This window comes from Pan troglodytes, chromosome 23, assembly GCF_028858775.2.
Source record: "Pan troglodytes isolate AG18354 chromosome 23, NHGRI_mPanTro3-v2.0_pri, whole genome shotgun sequence".
Taxonomy (NCBI): Eukaryota; Metazoa; Chordata; class Mammalia; order Primates; family Hominidae; genus Pan; species Pan troglodytes.
Window position 1 is genome coordinate 41,816,638 of NC_086016.1, and position 23,425 is coordinate 41,840,062.

Consider the following 23,425-nt stretch of genomic DNA (forward strand, 5'->3'; position numbering starts at 1 on the left):
TAGCACTAAAAAGAAAAGAGCTATCGGCTAGGCATGGTGGCTCATGCCTGTGATCCCCGCACTTTGGGAGGCTGAGGCGGGTGGATCACAAGGTCAGGAGATCAAGACCATCCTGGCTAACACGATGAAACCCCGACTCTACTAAAAATACAAAAATTAGCCAGGCATGGTGGCGGGTGCCTGTAGTCCCAGCTACTCGGGAGACTGAGGCAGGAGAATCGCTTGAACCCAGGAGGTGGAAGGTGCGGTGAGCCAAGATTGCGCCACTGTACTCCAACCTGGGTGACAGAGCGAGACTCTGTCTCAAAACAAAAACAAAAAAAAGAAAAGAAACAAAGAAAAAAAAAAAAGAGCTATCAAGCCGTGAAAAGATATGGAGGAACCCAGAGTGTTAATTACCAAGTAAAAAAAAAAAATCTAAAAATCATACATACCATCTGATTCCAACTATATGACGTTCTGGAAAAGGAAAAACTATGGAGACAGTAAAAAGATCACTGGTTGTTAGGGGTTAGTGGGAGGGAGGGATGAATAGAGCACAGAGGATTTTTAGGGTAGTGAAACTACTATGTCTGATACTATAATGGTGGATACACATCATTATACATTTGTCCAAACCCACAGAATATATAACACCAAAAGGGAACCCCAATATAAACCATGGACTTCGGATGATTATATGGCAATGGAAGTTCATTGATTGTAACAAATGTACCACTCTGGTGTGGAACAGGGGTACGTGGGAACTCTTTACTTTCTGCTCAAATTTGCTGTGAACCTAAAACTGCTCTAAAACAAAGTCTATTTTTAAAATTTTAGGAGAAAAAACTGTCAGGGGGTGCAGAATACAAAACATTTTCCTTAATGCTCTTCTTTCAAGCTTCTGGATCTAAATCTGTTTAAGAATACAAAGCAAGCTGTCTAAAAATTATAACCACTTATAACTAATTATCCATGTGACTAATGCCATCCTTATACAAACATCACTATAACCCCCAATTTCTTGTTTTTGTGTTTATTAAAATATCCTCATCATTCTCACAACTGGCTTTGTAAGAAAACTCTATAAATACGAACTTGAACAAGAAAATAAACCCATACTAATAAACTATAGCACTTATACACTGGATATTATAGATCTATATAAGGAGAAAATGTGAGATGCATGGTCCAAGAAGAGTGGGAAGATATAACTCAAAACATAAAAAGCCACCTCTGTGGTAAGGGAAAAGATGCCTGTATGAATATAAAAGCAAAGATTTATAAGGTGATGAAAGATACTAATGAGAACGTTTCGTTCTCATGGTGGCAGAAGATCTTCCATTCTACTTTCTGAGAAAATCAAGAGGAAGAATGCATTGAAAATTGAGAGTTCATGGAGAATAGAGACAGGATGCAGTGACTCAACAGTGAGTCAGTCAGATCCTCAAGGATCCAGAGTAGTCGCAGAGCCCAGTTGGAACTCAATCGTGTAATTTATTGGAGGCTAGTTTTGTATAATTTTATACTGTGCCTTTCTCTAATGTTAATTATTCAAGAGATGATTAACCAATTTGTGGCTACTGTGCATCTTAGCTCTTCACATTTTCACTTGATGCCTGCTTTTGAAAGAGTTCATAATTTAAATTCTTTATAAAAAAACAGGAACTAAAATTAATTTTCTGCTATTAAAACTACTTGTAAAAGAGTTAAAGCTTGTAGTCAATTTTTGAAACAAACAATGAAAAAGGAAAAAGTAAAACAGGAAGAGAGAAAACACTGAAACAAATGGTAAAACAAGATTATAGGACCATGTTGTGGGTTGAATTTATCCATGCTAGTTCTGTCCCTGATTAACAAAGTTAAATAGAAGCCAACGGTTGCTGTACTTCACAAAATTAAATCTGATAAGTAAACTTCCTATTCCTTAACCAATTTACCTGCACCCGAAAGATTACAAACTTCTTCTGCTTCTGACAAGCAAGTGATTGGAGAGACAATGGAAGGAGGTGTTGCTAGTAAAGGCAGCTCTGGATCATCATCCAAAAATGTCATCAGGTCCTGACAGAAAACACAAGAACATGAGAATTGAAGAAAAAAATTAATATCCCTGGATGGACAATTTATTGAGCTACAAAGTATCTAAATGTGCTAACATCATCATAAACACATTCTGATTTAATTAACTCAAACATACATCTATCACTTGGCTGTCTACTGGGTGTAGGGAGGTTTTGTGCCCTCGGGAATCCCCAGACCTTGCTGAAGACACCGTCGGTAGATAGCAAGGATTTTGCTTAGGGCACTACCTTTACCTACCACCCTTCAGCATCCTTACAGCATACTATCTCAGAGGCCAATTATCTTGTCTCATTGGCAATCATAAAGTCACTCGTATATATCTTTTATTCATATTTAAAACTTTTAACTTTTTATCATCAAGTAAAAAGTAGACACAAAAGATAATCAATCCAATCATGCAGGTTAAACAATAATCAACTGATGGCTAATCTTGTTTCATTTATATCCCTACCATGCCTCATTTGTGATCTGTGACAACCTGTTTCACTTTGAAGCAAATCCTAGAATAATCCCTTATTTCATTATGTATCTCTGCCTTAGTCCATTCCGGTCGCTATAACAAAATACCATCAACTGAGTGGCTTATAAACAACAGAAATTTATTCCTTACAGTTTGGGAGGTTAGCAAGTCAAGCTGCTGGCAGATCTGATGTCTGGCAAGGCCCCACCTCCTAGACAGTCATTTCTTCACTATAACCTCATGGCAGAAGGTGACCAAGGAGTTCTCTTGGCTTCTTTTATAAGGGCACTAATCATATTCATGAGGGCTATGCCCTTATGACCTAGTCACCTCCCGAAGATCCCGCCTCCTAATACCATCACTTTGGGTGTTAGGATTTCAACTAAGAATTTGGGAGGAAAACAAGTATTCAGACGATAGCAATCTCTAACTGATAATAACTGCATCAAACTGATACACTTCATAGCTCCTAATGTCATCAATTACCATAAACTGTTCATATTTCCAACTTCTCCTAAATGTCATAAACAGGTTTTTCTACAGCTTGTTTGAAAAGGATCCAAATCAAGTCTATAGAGTGGGTTTAGCTGGTATGTCTTTTTTTTTTTCTGTGAACTAGGGATAATTTTTCTCCATTGTAATTAACATACAGTAAAATACACAGACCTTACATGTAGAGCTCGATAACTTTTATGAGTATACAATTATATAGTAACCACATTTCCTTCACCCAGAAAGTTTCCTCAAGCTCCTTTCCAGCTGATACCATCCCACCAGCCTGCATCATGACCACTATTCTATCATATCACCATTATTGAATTTTGTCTGTTCTTGAGTTTCATATTAATGTAATCATATACTATGTATACTTTTGTGTCTGGTTCCTATTGCTCAACATAATGTACATGAGATTCATCCATGTTTTACTGTGTAGTTCCTCCCTCCTTTCCTACCTATAAGAAACGAGGGAGAGATTGCACAAAAAACAGATGTGAATGTATCGCAATTGTTTATCCATTCTCCTGCATATGGATTATTTCCAAAGTTCATCTATTATGAATAAAGCTACTATGAACATTCTTGTATAAATCTTTTTGTGGACAAATGCATTCATTATTCCTGGATACTACATAGTAGTAGTATAGCATTTCTAGCTTATAGGACAGGTCTATTTTTAACTTCATTAGAAACTACCAAACCAGTTTCCAAAGTGATTTACCCCTTTTAAAAACTCAACTTTGAGCTCATTTTAGATCCACATGTAAGAAATAATAGAGCCTATGTAACCTTTATTGTGTTTCCTCCAAAGGTAACATCTTGCAAAATTATAGTACAATATCATACTCAGGATATTGACATTGAAATAGTCAAGATACAGAACATTTCTATCACAATCACAAGAATCCTTTCTGATGACCTTTTATAGACATACACTCCCTCAACAGAACTAATCTGTTCCTAATCTCTCCTTCATTTCTATAGTTGTGACATTTGAAGAATGCTATATAAATGGAATCATACAGTATGTAACCTTTTGGGACTGGCTTTTTTAGCCTCGCATAATTCCTAGAGATTCATCCAAATTATTTCATTTCAAGTTTCTTCCTTTTCATTGCGAGTAGTACCCTTGATATAGATGTAACATAGTTTAACCTGTTAAAGGACCTCTGGATTGTTCCTAGATTTTGGCTATTACAAATAAAGCTGCTGTGAACATTTGTGTACAGGTTTTTGTATGATATACATTTTCTTTTTCTTTTTGAGACAGAGTCTCAGTCTGTCGCCCAGGCTGGAGTGCAGTGGCGCCATCTTGGCTCACTGCAGCCTCAACTTCCCAGGCTCAAGTGATCCTCCCACTTCAGCCTCCCAAGTAGCTGGGACTACAGGTACGCATCACCATGCCTGACTAAATTTTTTTTAATTTTTTTTTTTTTTAGAAATGATGTTTAGCCATGTTGCCCAGGCTGGTCTCGAACTGCTGAGCTCAAACGATCCACCCAAACTTGGCATTCCAAAGTGCTAGGATTACAGGCATGTGCCACTGTACCAGCCTAGATGTTCATATCTCTGGTATAAATTCCTAGGAGAGCAATTGCTGTTCATATAGTAGCCACGTTTAGATTTATTAAAAACTACCAAACTGTTTTCCAGAGTAGCTGTACCATTTTGCATTCCTACCAGTAATATATTAGTGTTTTAATTTCTCCATATTCTCACTAGCATTTAGTGTTGTCACTATTTTTAAATTTTAGCCATTTTAATATTCATTGCATGTTTAAATTACATTTTCCTGAAGGCTAATAACGTTGAACAACTTTTCGTGCGCTTACTTACCATCTGTATTTGTTAAAATGACTGTTCATAACATGTGCCCATTTTCTAATTGGACTGTTTGGTTTTAAACTGGTGAGTTTTAACAGTTCTTTAAATGCTCCAAATATTAGTCCTTTGCCAGATACGGGGTTTACAAATATTTTTTCCCAGTCTGTAAATTATCTTTCCATCCTCTTAACAGGGTCTTTTGCAGAGCAAACATTTTCAGTTTTGATGAGGTTTAATGTATCATATTTTTCCTTTTAGGGATCATGCTTTTGTCCAGTTCTTTTTTTTTTTTTTTTTTTTTTGAGACAGAGTCTCGCCTGTCACCCAGGCTGGAGTGCAATGGCACGATCTCAGCTCACTGCAACCTCCGCCTCCAGGGTTCAAGCGATTTTCCTGCCTCAGCCTCCCAAGTAGCTGGGATTACAGGCGCATGCCACCACGACCAGGTAATTTTTTGTATCTTTAGTAGAGACGGGGTTTTACCGTGTTGGCCAGGCTGGTCTCAAACTCCTGACCTAGTGATCCGCCCTTCTCAGCCTCCCAAAGTGCGGGGATTACAGGGGTGAGCCACCGCACCCGGCCCCAGTTCTAAATCTCAAAGATTTTTCTCCTATATTTTCTAAAAGTTTTATAGTTTTATAGTTTACATTTAAGTCTGTGATTAACTTGGAGTGAATTTCTATACAAGGTTTAGGTTGAGATTCATGGTTGTCTGAATGCCCAGTGCTGTAGCACTATTTTTTGAAAAGGCTAATCCTCCTACATTGAATTTCTTTTGCACCTTTGTCAAAAATCAGTTGGCCATGTTTGTGTGTGTCTATTTCTGGGTTCTCTATTCTGTTCCACCGATCCACGTGTTTGTCTCTCCACCAATACCGCACTCTCTTGATTACTGTAGCTATACACAGGCATTAATATCAGGCAGAAGGATTACTCCCATTTTGTTCTTCCTTTTCAAAATTGTTTTAGCTATTCTAGGGCCTGTGCCTTTCCATATCAATTTTAGAACAAGGTTATTATCTACCCCTATAGAAAACCTTTCTGGGATTTTAATAGGAATCACATTAAACCTATAGAATAATTAGGGTCATCTGTACTATGACCTTTACTATGTTGAGTCTTCCAATCCATGTAACATGATAGGTCTCTATTTGGGTCCTCTTTAATCTCCTTCATCAGTATTTTATAATTCTCAACATATGGACTCTGTACATGTTTTGTTAGATTTATACCTAAGTATTTCAATTTGGATTTATACCTAAGTATTTTAATTTATACTTCAGTATTTTAATGCCTAAGTATTTTAATTTATACCTAAGTATTTCAAATGGTATTGTCTTAATTTAAGTTTCCACATGTTCATTGTTAGTATGTAGACATTCAGTTGATTTCTGTATGCTTTTATATATTGCTGGATTCAACTGGCTAATATTTTGTTGAGAATTTTTGCATCTAGTTTCATGAGAGATATTAGTCTGTAGTTTTCTTTTTCTGTACCTTCTTTGTTTAAACTTGGGATCAGGGTAATACTTGCCTCATAAAATGAATTGGGAAGTCTTCCCTCCTGTTCCATTTTCTGGAAGACGTTGTGTAAAACTGCTGTTAATTCTTCTTTATTTTTTTATTTTTTGAGACAGGGTCTCACTCTGTCACCCAGGCTGGAGTACAGTGGTGCAATCAAGACTCTCATTTTTAAAATGATTGTAGAACTATTGAGTTTGGGTAGTTTACATTTTCTGAGAAAGTATTCTATTTCTTTTGATTTGTCAAAGTTATAAAGTTTTTGTGCTTTTTTTGTTTTTTTTTTTTTTTTTTTGAGAGAGTCTCACTCTGCCTGCCTATTTTGATTATCTATTTGGTTTGTTTGGTTTATATCAGACATAGTAGTTTCACTACCCTAAAAATCCTCTGTGCTCTATTCATCCCTCCCTCCCACTAACCAAACAAACCAAATAGATGTTTTTGGTTTTGTTTTTGAGACAGAGTCTTACTCACTCTGTAGCCCAGGCTGGAGTGCAGTGGCATGACTTGGGCCCACTGCAAGCTCTGCCTCCCAGGTTCGAGTGATTCTCATGCCTCAGCCTCTTGAGTAGCTGGGACTATAGGCGCACACCACCACGCCTGGCTAATTTTTGTATTTTGCATTTTTTGTAGACACATGGTTTCACCATGTTGGCCAGGCTGGTCTCGAACTCCTGGCCTCAAGTGATCCGCCTGCCTCGGCCTCCCAAAGTGCTAGGATTATGAGCATGCCTGGCCCGTAAGTATAAAGTTGTTGATAGTAATCCCTTACTATCCTTTTAGAGCTGAAGCAATTGTAGTGGTTATCTCTTGTCTCATCCTGATACTGGTGATTTGTGTCTTCTCTCTTTATCTTTGCCAGTCTTGTTAGAGGTTTATCAACTTTTATTGTTTTTTAAATTTTTTAATTATTTTTACTTATTTATCTTTTTTTCCCCCCAAAGAACTGGCTTTTCGTATCATTCCTTTTTCTCTGTTGTTTTCCTGTTTTCAATTTCATTAATTTGTTCTTTATGATTTCCTTTCTTCTATTCCTTGTGCATTTATTTCACTTTTCTGAGTTTCCTGAGGAAAGAACTTAGATTATTGATTTCAAACCTTTCCTCTTTTCTACTGTAAGCGTTTAAAAAATTAAAATTTAAAAAAAGTTTACATTATAAATGTAAGTGCTGAAAAGTTCCCGCTCACCACCGCTTTAGCTGTATTTCACATATTGCTAATATTGAGTGAACCTTAATGTAAACTGGACTTTGGGTGATTATGATATGTTAATGTAGATTCATTGATTGTAAAAATTTGACACTCTTATGTAGGATGTTGGTAGGGGTGGGAAGGGTGTACTTGTAGGAGGGGTAGAGGACATAAGGAGAAATCTCTGTACCTTCCACTCAATTTTGCTGTGAACCTAAGATGGCTCTAAAAAATAGTATGTTAAAAAAAAAAAAAAAAGATCAGAGTGACTTTTTTTAAATTTTGAGGGAGAGTCTTGCTCTGTTGCCCAGACTGGAATGCAGTGGTATAATCTTGGCTCAAGCTGTCCTGCCACTTCAGCCTCCCTGGCGGCTGGGACTATAAGCACATGCCACCATGCCCAACGAATTTTTTTTTTTTTTTTTTTGAGAAAGAGTCTCTCTCTGCCACCCAGGCTGGAGTGCAGTGGCTCGATCTCGGCTCACTGCAAGCTCTGGCTCCCAGGTTCACGCCATTCTCCTGCCTCAGCCTCCCAAGTAGCTGGGACTACAGGCGCCCGCCACCACGCCTGGCTAATTTTTTGTATTTTTAATAGAGATGGGGTTTCACCGTATTAGCCAGGATGGTCTCGATCTCCTGCCCTCGTGATCCACCTGCCTCAGCCTCTCAAAGAGCTGGGATTACAGGCATGAACCAGTATGGTCAGCCCAGGGTAACATTTTGTAAAGATTTTTTAAACATTTAATAAAGATTTTATAAACATTTTATAAAGATTTCTATAAAGCAAAAAAAGTCATAAATAAAAATTTTAAATCAAATGGAAAATAGATAAAGAACCAGGAAGTGGGCTAATTCTCTAATACATAAATTGCTCTTAGGAATTGCTAAGACAAAGATGAGAAACCAAACAGGAAAATAAGCAAAGGACATGAATAGAGTTAACAGTAAAAAGAAACAAACATGCCCAATAAACACATAAAAAGTTACAGTAAAAAATTAAAATAAAAATTTTCTTCCTCTCAGATTGACAAAAATGAAAACTTTTGATAACAGTATTTGCAAAGATGAGGGGAATCAAGATGATAGACTGTATAAACTGTATGCCAGTACTGTGTACCAGTAAACTGGTACAACTTTTAGGAGAATAATTTGGCAGCATTTTTCAAAATTAAAAATAAGCATAACCTTTTGGCAATTCCCCTTCTGAGACAGCATCATAAAAATATATGTACAAGGATTATTATTGCAACTTTGCTTTAACAGGCAAAAACATGAAAGAGCCAAGTGATTACCAATAGGAAATGGCTAAGATTATATATATATATATGTGTATACGTATATAGATAAAGAATACAGCACAGCAATATGTACTGATATAGAAAAATGTCTATAAGATGTAGTTTACTAAAAAAGCATATCTTGAAATATACATTGAATGATTACATTTATTATACAGAAAGATGTCCATGATATATTGTTCAGTTCAAAGCGTGTTGCAGAGCAATACATATTGAATGAGACCAGTTAGGTAAAAGAAATGTGTAGACACAAAATTTCCCCCCAAAATCACTGGAAACTGCTGGAGTTGCCTCTGGGGAAAGGAACTTGAGAAGCATGGAGGAGTAAGGAGCCACCCTGCTCTGTACTCTTTACCCTTTGATGTTGTCTGAACACTTTTCAATAAGTGCTTTCTAATTTAAAAAGAAGTAACAAGAGTACAAGCATGAAAATAAAAAAAACCTTTTAAGCATAAAACAATGACGTAGCAAAAAGATACAAGAAAAATGAATTAACATAATTAGAATAAGTAGAATTTCCATTTCTCTAACAACTTTGGTGAGATCAAATTTTAGGAAATATAATAAATGGCATCCCAATAAACCAAAAGATAAAAATGTATACTCTTCATTTAGCAAAATAACAAATGAAGGCAGTAGGAAACAAATATTTATTGTGTATCACTATCAATTTAGTAAATCACAACTAGACTGAAGGTTTCGGTCAGCTTTAATTTTGTGTGAACCAATTCATAGTATCTCTATCTGTTTCTATGGAAACAACTGCGACCAAAAACATCACAACCTCATTGTTGAATCTCCTCAAACAGGAAAAGAGTAAGGTCTTTTGAGGTGATGAAAAGCTGCAAATAGCCTTATTCACTAGCAAATCTACTAATAAAAATCCTGGGCAGTATATATAGAGAGAAAACAGATCATGTCTGTCATAAATTTAAAGTCTTTCCTTAGTTTCGAAAGTAACATTTAGGCAAGCCCTGTTCTGCTTTTAAAAGCTCTATTCTGTTATGAATTTTGTTTACTGCATTTAAGATAATTTTTCTTTCATTTATAAAATGAGAATAGTTAAAGAGGTTTCTATTTACATTTTTAAGAGATATTTTAAGCGCCCCTCATTCTGCCTAAGCAATCATTTATTTCTCATTCTGTAGATGTAGTACATTTGACAACAACAATTAGATTTACTGTTCAACTTACTAGGTTTTGTCTTCTGCTACAAGAGCAGACTACTGAAGAGGACATATTGGAATGTAACAAATGCTCCTAATAGTAATAAGAAAAGATGCTTGTCAAGAGGATAATGGGATATTGTTATAATACAGTGATGCTTTGAAAAAGGAAAATCCAACTTCTAAACTTCTTTTGAGAGAAATGCAACATTTTTTCTCACTGAAATAAGATGTAATGTAGATCAATAACACTGAGTTTCTCTGAAGTAAGGAATAAACAAGAGTAATCAGGATTTAAAGACAGATACAAAAAAAAATTAGGTGACAATTTATTTCTTTCGTTCCAAAGCACATAGGATTATTCAAGTCTATTTTCTACCTCAAAAGCCATCAGCAGAAAATAGGCTGATCTCAAATTTTAAAATCATTTTGGCTGGGCACGGTAGCTCACGCCTGTTATCTCAGCACTTTGGTAGGCCAAGGCGGGTGGATTGCCTGAGGTCAGGGGTTCAAGATCAGCCTGGCCAAGATCAGCCTGGTGAAACCCTGTCTCTACTAAAAATACAAAAATTAGCCGGGCATGGTGGCAGGCACCTATAGTACCAGCTACTTGGAGGGCTGAGGCAGGACAATCACTTGAACCTGGGAGGCAGAGGCTGAAGTGAGCCGAGATCGTGCCAGTGCACTTCAGCCTGGGTGACATAGAGAGACTCTGTCTCAATAAATAAATAAATAAATAAATAAATAACATAACATAATTTTTGACTTAATGTCTTATCTTTAAATTTTATTTATTTATTTATTTTACAGATGGGGGTCTCACTATGTTGCCTAGGTTGGAATGCAGTGGCTATTCACAGGTGTAATCATAGCATACTATCTACAGTTGCAAACTCCTTGGGCTCAAGTGATCCTCCTGCCTTAGGCTCCCAAGTAGCTGGAACTACAGACACACATCACTATGCCCTGTTGTTTTATCTTTTAAAATAATCTATGTGTGTACACACACACACACACCTGAGATGGAGTCTCACTCTGTCACCCAGGCTGGAGTGCAGTGGTGTAATCTTAGCTCACTGCAACCTCCGCCTCCCAGGTTCAAACAATTCTCCTGCCTCAGCCTCCCGAGTAGCTGGGATTACAGGTACACACCACCACGCCCGGTAATTTTCGTATTTTTAGTAGAGATGGGGTTTCACCATGTTGGCCAGGCTGGTCTTGAACTCCTGACCTCAAGTGATCCGTCCACCTCGGCCTCCCAAAATGCTGGAATTACAGGTGCGAGCCACTGTGCCCCGCCCCTAAAATAATCTATGTCTTTTCAGTCAGTGAGCTATTACGAAATTAAAGAACAGCGAAATTTTAATTTTATGTACCTTTCTAAGCTGTTAGAAAAACAATTGAATCCGATACCTAATTGGGTTGGGGAAAGGCATCAGGAACAGAAAGTAAAAAATAATAATAATAATTCCAACCTTCCTTATAGGAATTGCAGCAGGGAACACTAAGAAAAGCACTCTGAGCACAAGACTAAACAAGCATCTTTCACAGGAAAAAAAGAGAAGCTAACGTTCATTTACTGTCTATTATTCATTCATTTCTTCAGTTGACAAAAATTTGTCAACTGAAGATTCAGCAATGAATAAAGACTAAAAAGGTCTCTACTCAAGAAGATTTCCTTCTAGTGGGAGAAACAGACAACAAACAGAAAAACGAATTAATGAGATAATTTCACAGTCATGAGTGAAACGGATTTCTAGCCAAGATGGTTCTGTATGTTCATACTTTGGGGATGTCTCCCTTCTCCAAATATAGAGCAATGAGAGAGAAAATGCAAATGTGAAAATTAAAAAGATATAGTCATGCTCAAAACCAAGATTAACATCTTCATGGAACAGAAACAAATAATGGTAAGGAGAGGCTGAAGCTGTGGACCTTTGGGGCTCTGGGTACAGAAAATGTCAGAGAAAATCAGGAGCTCAACTGCTGAAGGCTACAGTGTCAATTCAAGATAGGAGTGCTGAATATGGATCCCTGCTTGAGATTATGCTCAGGTATTAGGATCCCCACTTACAAAGGAAGCTGAAATAACCTGTCATCAGTCACAGCCTGGGGTTGTGGCTTCTAAAAGTATTAGACTCGGATAGGTGAGAGAACACAAACCTCTCTAGCAATTAAAACACAGCATCCTTTGGTCTAGGGACCAGATCTGCAATATCTCTGATACCAGCAAAAGAAAGCAATCCCAAGCTGCCAGTAAGTCCTGAATGTGGATGAATAGTTCTGGGTGTCAGGAGGAGGCAAAATGAAAGACTGTTAAGCAGGAAGGAGAAAGGACACAGAAAGATTAAGAAACAAAAACAAAAACTTGAGCTACTCAAGATGAGCTTATAATCCAATACTCTAAAACACAGAAAGAAAACCAAATTCACTCCTGAAAAAGTCAATATAATAAAGAAATATAGGGGCCAGGTACGGTGGCTCATGACTGTAATCCCAACACTTTGGGAAGCCAAGGCGGGCGGATCACCTGAGGTCAGGAGTTCAAGACCAGCCTGGCCAACATGGTGAAACCCCATCTCTACTAAAAATGTAAAAAATTAGCCAGGTGTAGTGGCGGGCGTCTGTATACCCAGCTACTTGGGAGGCTGAGGCAGGAGAATCGCTTGAACCCCAGAGGCGGAGGTTGCAGTGAGCCGAGATCACGCCACTACACTCCAGCCTGGCTGACAAGAGCAAAATTCTGTCTCAAAAAACAAAACAAACAAACAAAATATATAGAAAGTATTTAAAACTGAGTACACGTAGTCTTAAAATATAATGAAAAGGATAACATTTAATTTACCGGAATAAATCAAGAAATAAAAACAGGCAGATATGAAATAAGTACAAATGGATATACTTAAGAAGCAATGAGAGGTTCTCTAAATGAAAAATAGAGTTATTGAAATAAAAACCTGGCAGAGTGTGGTGGCTCATGCCTGTAATCCCAGTGCTTTGGGAGGCCAAGGCGGGAGGATCACTTGAGGCCAGGAGTTTGAGACTAGCCTCGGCAATATAGTAAGACCTCGTCTCTACAAAATATTTTTAAAATTAGCCAGGCATAGTGATGGACTCCCAGCTGCTTGGGAGGCTGAGGTGGGAAGATCGCTTGCACCCATGAGTTTGAGGTTACAGTGAGCTATGATCATTCCACTGCATTCCAGCATGGGCAACAGAGGGAAACTCTGTTTCTAAAATAAATAAATAAATAAATACCTCACTAGACAGAAAAATTCTAAGTGGGCACCTATGAAAGGAGAATAAATGAATTGAAAGATGATCTAATCACAATGCAGCATGGAGATATGAAACAAAAAAAAGTTTTAAAAAGCTGCTGAAAGCCATTAAAAATGACAGAGTAATCCAATGTATATTTAACGGAAATTAAGCAGAAAAAGTGTTCAAGGAGATGGAGGAAAAGTAATGTTTGAAGAGCTATATGCTAAAATTAAAGATGTGAGTTGTCATGTGAAAGTGCAAACAGGAGTTAAGTAGATACTATGTCTGAGAAGGTCGCAGAACACTGCAGAAAGAACAGCGAGTCCTGCTCCTGGTTCTGGTGGCTCCCTCTCACAAGATCAACCCAGGAGGTACTATAAAGGAACGACATCAAAATGAGAAGGAAACTGAAAGGCCCCTGGGGAGACACAGAGCTCTTTTGAACTGGTAAATTTGTGTGAGAGTGAGTAGGGGTGTCGGTGCTGGCTTTATCCTGGGACGGAAGGAAGGGAGTCTGCAGTGACAAGATAACATAGGAAGAAAGTATCATAATGACACTCCATTTGCTGCCCTGCAACTGGCCTCCACAGCTACTGGGACTCAGGCAGCTGTACGCAGGAGTACCTTCCAGTCTGTGCAGAAGCCGAGTGGGCAAGGAGCTGAGAAAATTTGGGGGCGACTGGGGTAGGCTTGGGAAGATGCTTCTTCACCCTTCCTCTTCCTGTCCCCCAGGTGGGCATGTGGTTTGCAATTTAAGAAGTGTCTCCCCCTAAGGCTACTTCTTCTTGGGGTATTAAGAATTACTTCCTAACTTGAGGCATTGATCCTTAGGATGAGGAATGATCAGCTTAGGTCTTATGGGGGTGAAGGGGAAGAAACACTCTTCACTCTAGAGTCCATTTCCTTCACCTCCCACTTAAGCTGATAGGGAGCAGACAGATTAAGCTCTAGCCTTTAGCAATCCTAAAAAAAAGCAGCCATTACCTCTAAAGATAACCAGCCATTCATTGGAGGAGCATAACTATTTCAAAAGAAAAATTAAAAACTGAATCACTGATTTCATCAGAAGCCCAGATATTAGAAAACATAGACCAAGGATTTAAAATAAATTTACTAAACATACCAAGATAAATAAAAAGGGATATAAGTAATATGAAACAGGAAGACATGATATAAAGAAGAAACATAAATACTGAATATTACATATAAAAATAGAATAGTTGAAATAGAGAATATAGATGATATTTAAAATTGAATGGATATAGCTGAGAATAAATTACTAAGCTGGAAGATCAAATTGAGGAACTCACAGGAAAATGAGAAAACAAATAGAAACTATAAAGAAAAGTGAAGAGATATAAAGATAGAAAGAGAATTACTAATATCCAGATAATAAGAGTCCAAGAAAGATAAAAAAGTGAAAATCAACAGTAGAAAATGTTTGAAGAAAAATCGAGATAACTTTCACAGGACTAAATACAGATGAAAAATCCTGCAACTGAAAAGTCCCATGGGTGAGAAAGAGGAAAGAAAAGAAAACCACACTTACGCATACTGTAGTAAAATTAAGTCTTTTCAACAAATAGTGTTGAAACAACTGGATATACTTGGGCAAAAAAAAAAAAAAAAAATTAAAAGCCCTTTATCTATATACTTCACACCTTACACAAAAATTAATTCAAAATTAGATCACAGACCTAAACGTAAAACATGACACTTTTAGGAGAAAACCTGTGTGACGTTGTTTAGGCAAAGAGTTCTTAGATATGACACCAAATGCATGATTTTCAAAAACTGAAAAATTTGACTTCATTGAAATCTTAAAATTTTGCTCTGTGAAAGATATTGTTAAAAAGAAAACACAAGCCACAAATGGAGAGAAAATATACACAGATCACGTATCTGACAAAGAACTTACATCCAGAATATGTGAAGAACTCAAAACTCAATGGTAAAAAGAAAACCAATTCAATTAGAAAATGGATAAAAGATGTGAACATATGAATAAGGTCAAAGATAAGTTATAATGCCACAAATAAGCACATGAAAAGATATTCAACATCATTAGCCATTTGGAAAATGCAAATTAAAATCACAATGAGATATCATTACAGACCTATTAGAAGAGCTAAAATTAAAATAGCAGTAATACCAAAAGTTGGTTAGGATGCGGAGCTACTGGATCTTTTATGTATTGCTCATGGGAATATAAAATGGTATAGCCACTCTGGAAAATAGTTTGACTATTTTTGCAAAACTTGGCACGCACTTACCGTACAACCCTACAACTCTCTGACATTTATCCCTGAGATATGAAAACTTCACACAAAAATATGTACACAAATATTCACAGCAACTTTATTCATCATAGCTAAAGAAGGAAACATCCGAATATTCTTCAATGAATGAATGGTTGAACAAAATCTGGTATATCCTGACAGTGGAACATACTCAGCAACAAAAAGGGATGCGTTACTGATTCATGTGACAACCTGTCGGCCCCCCAGGAGCATTACACTGAGTGAAAAAATTCCATCTCAAAAGGCTGCATACTGTCTCATTCCATTTATATAACATTCTAGACATGACAAACACTGCAGAGATGGAGAAATTATTATTGCCAGAGGATGAGTTGGGAGTGGGGTGGGTAGCACGAGGCACTTCTTTTGTGGTGATGGAACAGTTCTATATCTTCATTGTGGTTCTGTTTACACGTATCTATACATGGGATATAATTACATAGAACCACACACACAAAAACACAAATGCAAGTTTAAAAATCTGAACAGTGAATTGAAAAGTTGAACAATGAATAAGGGCTGCAATCCAGTTGGTAGTAATTAATATACCAATATCCGTTTTCTGGTTTTGATGTTGCGCTGCAACCATACAACATGCCAACAGTGGCACAAGCTGAGAGAAGGGCATACGGGACTCTGTACTATTTTTGCAACTTCCTGTGAGTATACAATTATTTCATAGTAAGAATTCTTTTTAATGGGTAGAAAAAGACTATTCAACAAATTAAATATTGCCTATCCACAAGGGTACAAAGAAGGACTCTATCTTCTACTATACAGAAAAATTCTAGAGGACATAAGGACCTCAACACTTAGAAGAAAAAATAAGAGATTTTATTATATTAGGGTAAGAAATAATTTCTCAAGATTTTTTTAATAGCACAGACCATAAAACTTTGATAATTTGACCTTATTAATATTTAAAGCCCTGAATAACAAAAGACACCAAAAGCAAAGTTAAAAGACAAGCACAATTTCTCTTGGAACACATGAAGCTGCAAAAGACAAATTTAAAAAAAACCCAAAACATAAAAACACATCATCCGCTAGGGCCTCCAGAAAGAACACAGCCCTACGGACACCTTGATTTTAGCCCAGTGAGCCCTGGGTCAGGCTTCTAACCTACAGAAGATAATAAATTTGTTTGTTTTAAGGCACAAAACTTGCAGTGATTTATTACAGCAGCTATAGGAAACTATAGACTTACCTCTGTTGATTTCCAACCATGAATCTTGAGTGGAAGTGTTTCCTGGGACAACATAGTTTCTGTAGGCAAATGAACATCTTGGCAATGCTCTTGTTTCAATCCTGCCTTGCACACATTTTCTGTCAACAATATAAAGCTAAGATTTTACTTTGGCAAAACACAGTTATGTTTTTATATTAGTTCCCAATTTGTAAGTTAATCACTTCTGAAGATACCTTTTTTCCTGCTAAATATAAACCATCTGCCAGTGGTAACCTATGAGTGTTAATCACTTTAATATGTCTCTTTGTAATAAGTGAGAAGTTCAGACTGATTTTAAAAATACAACTTAAATTCTTAAGAAAATAAAATTATTTTCTTTATATTTGACAAATATTCATACAAATTTATAATGCACTTATGTGGTTTTGATTGACTGCATACTAACAATAATTATGATAAGTCAATCTAGAATAAATATTAAAATCTTTGGTCAGAGAAAATTTAGAAAAATAATTTAAATTCTAGCCCTTTCCTACATCAACAACTCTGTTATAACATTACTTAGTCATCTTTTCTAAAAAATAAGGTTTAATGTAGTATAGAAAATAGAGTTTGAAAAAGTGAAAAGTATTCAAATAAAATTTTAGCAAAGCAGGAATGAGAACTAATTATTTTAATTCATATTTTAAAGAACTTTATTACTGCAGTGTGAATTTGATGTGTTCTAAGAGAAACTAATCAGAAATGTATAGATTATTAGATAAAAGAACTCAACACAATTTTTAAATTTTGATTTGAACATAAAAGAATACACCTGTGATATGGTTTGGATTTGTGTCCCCACCCAAGTCTCATGTCATATTGTAATCACCAATGTTAAGAGGAGGGGCTTGGTGGGAGGTGATTGGTTCATGGGGCAGATTTCCCCCTTGTTCTTGTGATAGTGGATTCTCATGAGAGCTGGTTGTTTAAAAGTGTGTAGCACCTCCCGCTTCGCTCTCTTCCTCCTTCTCCAGCCATGTAGGACATTCTTGCTTCCCCTTTGCCTTCCGCTATGATTGTAAGTTTCCTGAGGCTTCCTCAGCCATGCTTCCTGTACAGCCTGCAGAACCATAAACCAATTAAACCTCTTTTCTTTATCAATTACCCAGTCTCAGGTAGTCCTTTATAGCAATTTGAGAATGTACTAATACAACCAGTGAAAATAAACTGATATTTCTGTTTATATCTTTTTGCTAAACAATATTTTCATAGTCCTAATCTTTCCCTTGCTATGTTAATTACTATATATTAGTACCAACTCTAAAAAGTCTAATCTGAAAGTATCAGTACCAACTCTATCTCAGCATATCATTGGGCACAATAAGAAGTATAAGAAAAACTACCTTCAAATTGGTATATACACACTACTGGAGATATGTAAAGATTTCTCAAGGGCTAGGTGGGCATAGATAGTTTTAAAGGAAGCAATTTCCAGATCCGCAACTTCCACCTATGTTCTTACCAAAAACTGATCTGCCTGAGAATGCAACTATGCAGAGGTATCAGGCTAGTTCTTTCCCCTTTCCCTCCAATAATCAATTTTCTCCCATTTTACAAAAGAAAGGCATATCCTCACCCATCTTATTATGATATCTTCCCAAGCATAAGAACCTCTAAGGCACCAAATAATAGTTAAAAATACGAACATAGAGGAAGCCTCCTTTAATCAAAGCAGAAAAAAACTAATGGTCTGTCTGTCCAGACATTTCTTGTAATGGGAAAGCATGGCATAAATAACAAGGTATTTTGGTCCACACCAGCATGTTTGGTATTCTGATATATTACAGTACGAGGCAGCAGGACAGATGACAAGTTTTGTTTAATGTCCTTGTGTTTTTCATTCCTCACCTATTATCAAAGAATGCATTATTCCTAAGGAAGAGTCCCCTGGGAGTAAAGCCAGGCAAGCATGAGAGGCAGGGGTGCCATATGTCACCAATGCAACAAACTCCTGATGAGGCTGCATGCCTTTGCCATCCATCTTAGGAAAGGATTCAGGAGTGTGAAGACAATCAGGACAACATCTGTTTATACATTTATTTGAATAAAGTAAGACATTTTCTGAAGGAAACTTTAAATCTGATTTGGCTAGTTGTCTTAACAATGAGAGTTGGCTTTGCCAACCTAGATTATATGGTAAATATTTTCCAAAAATTGAATGAACCAAATCTGAGGTTCTGTAGAGTTGATGAAAGTATATTTACAGCATATGATACAATAAAATCATTTTCTCAAAAAATTGTATTGACAGATATACTGCAATTAATATTTTAATTTTTCTCACACTTTCTGAGTATATTCGGTTAAATTAAAGTATAACAGGTTTAATTAATAGTTATTTAGTAAATTTTAGTATGAATTTTTTTGGTATTGTTCCCAGAAATTGAGAAAGTAAATTACTCCTTATGACTGTTTAACAAGTCTTTTTCTAAGTAGGGTGTTTCTAATTCTTTGCTTTTAGCAACACTGAAAAATGACTTCATCGAGTTAACAGTCAACAAGAGATAAAAATATATTTTATAATAAATCACTATATAATTTCCAGCATATTACTTGGAAGAAATTCATAGAATTGACTGACACTATTATAATAAAGCACCTTCTTGTCCCATCTATGATTTAGGTGAACAAGTTTTCTCAGCATTTATCTTTATACAAATATAAATAAAATAGAGGCAGGATTTCTGCTGAGCCCTGCTTGTAGCTAGCAATCAGTCACATTCCTATGTGGGCAAACGAGCAGTTCCAATTATCTCATAAAACCATATATTTCTAATAAAATTATATTTAACAAATATTCATACAGATTTATAATGCATTTATGTGGTTTTGATTGACTGCATACTAACAATAATTGTAATAAGTCAATCTAGAAGAAATATTAAAACCTTTGGTCAGAGAAAATTTAGAAAAATAATTTCAATTTTATATCTATTTGATGTAGAGAAGATTTCCAAGCATAAAAATATTTTATATTAGAATAAAATTCTGCAAGAAATGTAGAATAAACATATGACTTCAGAGAGAAAAGGGAATAATGTAAAATTTCTAACAGTTAAGGACTTCATGTATTTTTTTTAAATGAATGACTACAGTTATCAATCACAATGGTATTTAGATTCCTTTAGATACATTTAAAAGATGCATATAACTTAACAGTTTGCTTGTTTTTTCTTTTCTTTTGTCCTTAATGTCAATATTTACAATGTGCCAGAATTATATCCTTTGCAGTTATTTATACTTATAAAACTTCATATATCAACTCAAAAATGTGTGAGGAGGTACATAGTGTTTCAAAATCATTTTAGGGGTTATGCAAAACAAAAAAAATACTGAAAAGCGGTAATATAAGGCACAGTCTTTACCTTCTAGAAGTTTATAGCCTGACTAGGTATATAAGTCTAACATACAGACTTACAGGAAACAGAGAACAATTATATGCTAAACATTCTTGAATTAATTAATTTTAGGAACAGATACTCTAAGGAGGAAAACAACAATGTGCACCAGGGTAATCAAAAACAGCCACAAAGAGGAAGTAAAATTTGAACAAGGCTTTGAAGGATGGCTAGGATTCCAATAAGGGTAGAGGCAAAGAGAAATTACTCTGAGCAGAAGGAACTACGTGGGCAAAGGGAGAAAGTATGGTAGATACCAGAGATACTGAAGAAATAAGAATCTTTCATTTATGGTTGTAACTTTTCATTTTGTTTTAACTTCACATAAAAGTGAATAATTAAAATGAGCTTATTTGGGGCTTGGAGATTTTGTAGCTAATATTGGCAAAGAGTGGTGACTTGGGGCTTAGATCATCTATCTACTTTCACTGGATTTAATCAACTACATTATCACTCGCTCGGCATTCAGCAACTAAATTATCTTGGAAATCATATGGTCTTAGGTTTTAGACATTACAGAAGTAGATTAGTAAAAATGTCAGATGGTCAATTTTGAAGTAAATTGTGAGAGAAACTGAAGAATAGCAAGAATTGTGAAAGAAAAAATATCTTGCATGTTGGAGATGCACTTTGGCCTAGAACAGCCTAAATGTAGTAAACCTATCTTATAAGGCAAGAAAGAAAGCAATTAGAATATAGTGGGCCTATGGAAACTCATTAAATTTTTCTTTCAGTATCAGATAGCATAACACTGGAAGTGAGGTGTGCTTAATTAGATTTGGTAATTACATAACATTTATTTCTGGATTTTCACAAGCAAGTAGGAGAGAACATACATTTAGTTCCTTATAGTTCCTTAGTGGAAATGAGATCCCTTTGGTCTTGTAAGCTACTTATCAATTGACACTGTGAAGTCACAAGCCAGTGAAGACTAGTATGTGAATGAGAAACCTCAGAGGAAAAAGTAATGATGCTGCAGGAAATGAAGCCATTGAGTCATTCAAAGATGAGTGCTTCGATACCAAGGTTGTAAGTACTTTGTGGAAACTATCTAGAAAGAAGCTGTACATCCCACTGAGCCTGCACCACTCAGATAATATCACAAAGCAGAACTTGTGAACCCTCCGATATTTCTTAGATGAGATATCAAACTGACGTTCAAATTATCAGGCATTAGCAATGCACCATACATTTTGGAAATGCAACGCTCCATAAGTTGAACAGATTTCCAAATTGTTCCATTTATTATTTAGCATATAATAACCATGTCCTTTTAGGTGTAATGTAAGTGAATTAAATAATTTGCTTAACAAAATTAATTTTTAGTAACAGACAGATACATTGCATTATAGAAAATATTCAGTGGGCTAAGGAAGAGCTAGTAAGATCTAAAAGTCAAGTCTGATGGTGCTTAAGTTCATATCTAACTTTTACAGAATTGTGAATTTGGAACCTTGACTCCAATTTCGTTGTTTTGGCACACAGTTAAGCATCTTTTTTTTTTTGAGACGGAGTCTCGCTCTGTCGCCCAGGCTGGAGTGCAGTGGCGTGATCTCAGCTCACTGCAAGCTCCGCCTCCCAGGTTCACCATTCTCCTGCCTCAGCCTCCCGAGTAGCTGGGACTACAGGCACCCACGACTGCCCCTGGCTAATTTTTTGTATTTTTAGTAGAGACAGGGTTTCACCGTGGTCTCGATCTCCTGACCTCATGATCCACCCGCCTCGGCCTCCCAAAGTGCTGGGATTACAGGCATGAGCCACTGCGCCTGGCTAACTTAAGCATCTTAAAGTAGTTGGTATTTGTCGTATTTTTTTAACTTTCATTTTGTAATAATTTTAAGCTTACAGAAAAGTAACAAGAATAGTACACAGAATGCCCATATGGTCTTCATCCCAGATTCACCAATTGTTAACATTTTGCCCCATTTGCTTTATTCTCTATTCTCATTATCTATTTATGTACACATATTATTACTGTCCTATATTTTAAATCTAGAGGAAAAGCCATTGTAGGTTGGGTTCCCTAGGAAACAGACTCTCAGACTCAGATTTGCATGTGGGAGAGCCATTAGGGAGCGCTCTTAGAAACTACCAGTGAGTCTAAGTCTCTTTGTAGGTCACTCAGGACTTGCTTTATGAATCTGGGTGCTCCTGTATTGGGTGCATATATATTTAGGATAGTTAGCTCTTCTTGTTGAATTGATCCCTTTACCATTATGTAATGGCCTTCTTTGTCTCTTTTGATCTTTGTTGGTTTAAAGTCTGTTTTATCAGAGCCTAGGATTGCAACCCCCTCCCTTTTTTTGTTTTCCATTTGCTTGGTAGCTCTTCCTCCATCCTCTTATTTTGAGCCTATGTGTGTCTCTGCATGTGAGATGGGTTTCCTGAATACAGCACACTGATGGGTCTTGACTCTTTATCCAATTTGCCAGTCTGTGTCTTTTAATTGAAGCATTTAGTCCATTTACATTTAAAGTTAATATTGTTATGTGTGAATTTGATCCTGTCATGATGCTGTTAGCTGGTTATTTTGCTCGTTAGTTGATGCAGTTTCCTCCTAGTCTCGATGATCTTTACATTTTGGCATGATTTTGCAGCAGCTGGTACTGGTTGTTCCTTTCCATGTTTAGCGCTTCATTCAGGAGCTCTTTTAGGGCAGGCCTGGTGGTGACAAAATCTCTCAGCATTTGCTTCTCTGTAAAGTATTTTATTTATCCTTCACTTATGAAGCTTAGTTTGGCTGGATATGAAATTCTGGGTTGAAAATTCTTTTCTTTAAGAATGTTGAATATTGGCCCCCACTCTCTTCTGGCTTGTAGGGTTTCTGCCGAGAGATCCGCTGTTAGTCTGATGGGCTTCCCTTTGAGGGTAACCCGACCTTTCTCTCTGGCTGCCCTTAACATTTTTTCCTTCATTTCAACTTTGGTGAATCTGACAATTATGTGTCTTGGAGTTGCTCTTCTTGAGGAGTATCTTTGTGGTGTTCTCTGTATTTCCTGAATCTGAACATTGGCCTGCCTTGCTAGATTGGGGAAGTTCTCCTGGATAATATCCTGCAGAGTGTTTTCCAACTTGATTCCATTCTCCCCGTCACTTTCAGGTACACCAATCAGACGTAGATTTGGTCTTTTCACATAGTCCCATATTTCTTGGAGGCTTTGCTCATTTCTTTTTATTCTTTTTTCTCTAGACTTCCCTTCTTGCTTCATTTCATTC

General features: G+C 36.5%; 1 protein-coding gene across 7 annotated transcripts in view; it reads right to left on the bottom strand.

Annotated features, from left to right (window-relative positions):
- ENTHD1 (ENTH domain containing 1) overlaps window positions 1–23,425 on the bottom strand; it is a 151,018-nt gene that overhangs the window by 76,256 nt on the left and 51,337 nt on the right. For all 7 annotated transcript variants that reach the window (XM_001166227.6, XM_016939206.3, XM_054675910.2 and 4 more), the window contains 2 exons: window positions 16,788–16,906; window positions 1,920–2,040 (listed from right to left, as the gene is read on the bottom strand). In XM_001166227.6, coding sequence (XP_001166227.3) covers window positions 1,920–2,040; window positions 16,788–16,906 — 240 coding nt within the window. The remainder of the gene's footprint in view (window positions 1–1,919; window positions 2,041–16,787; window positions 16,907–23,425) is intronic.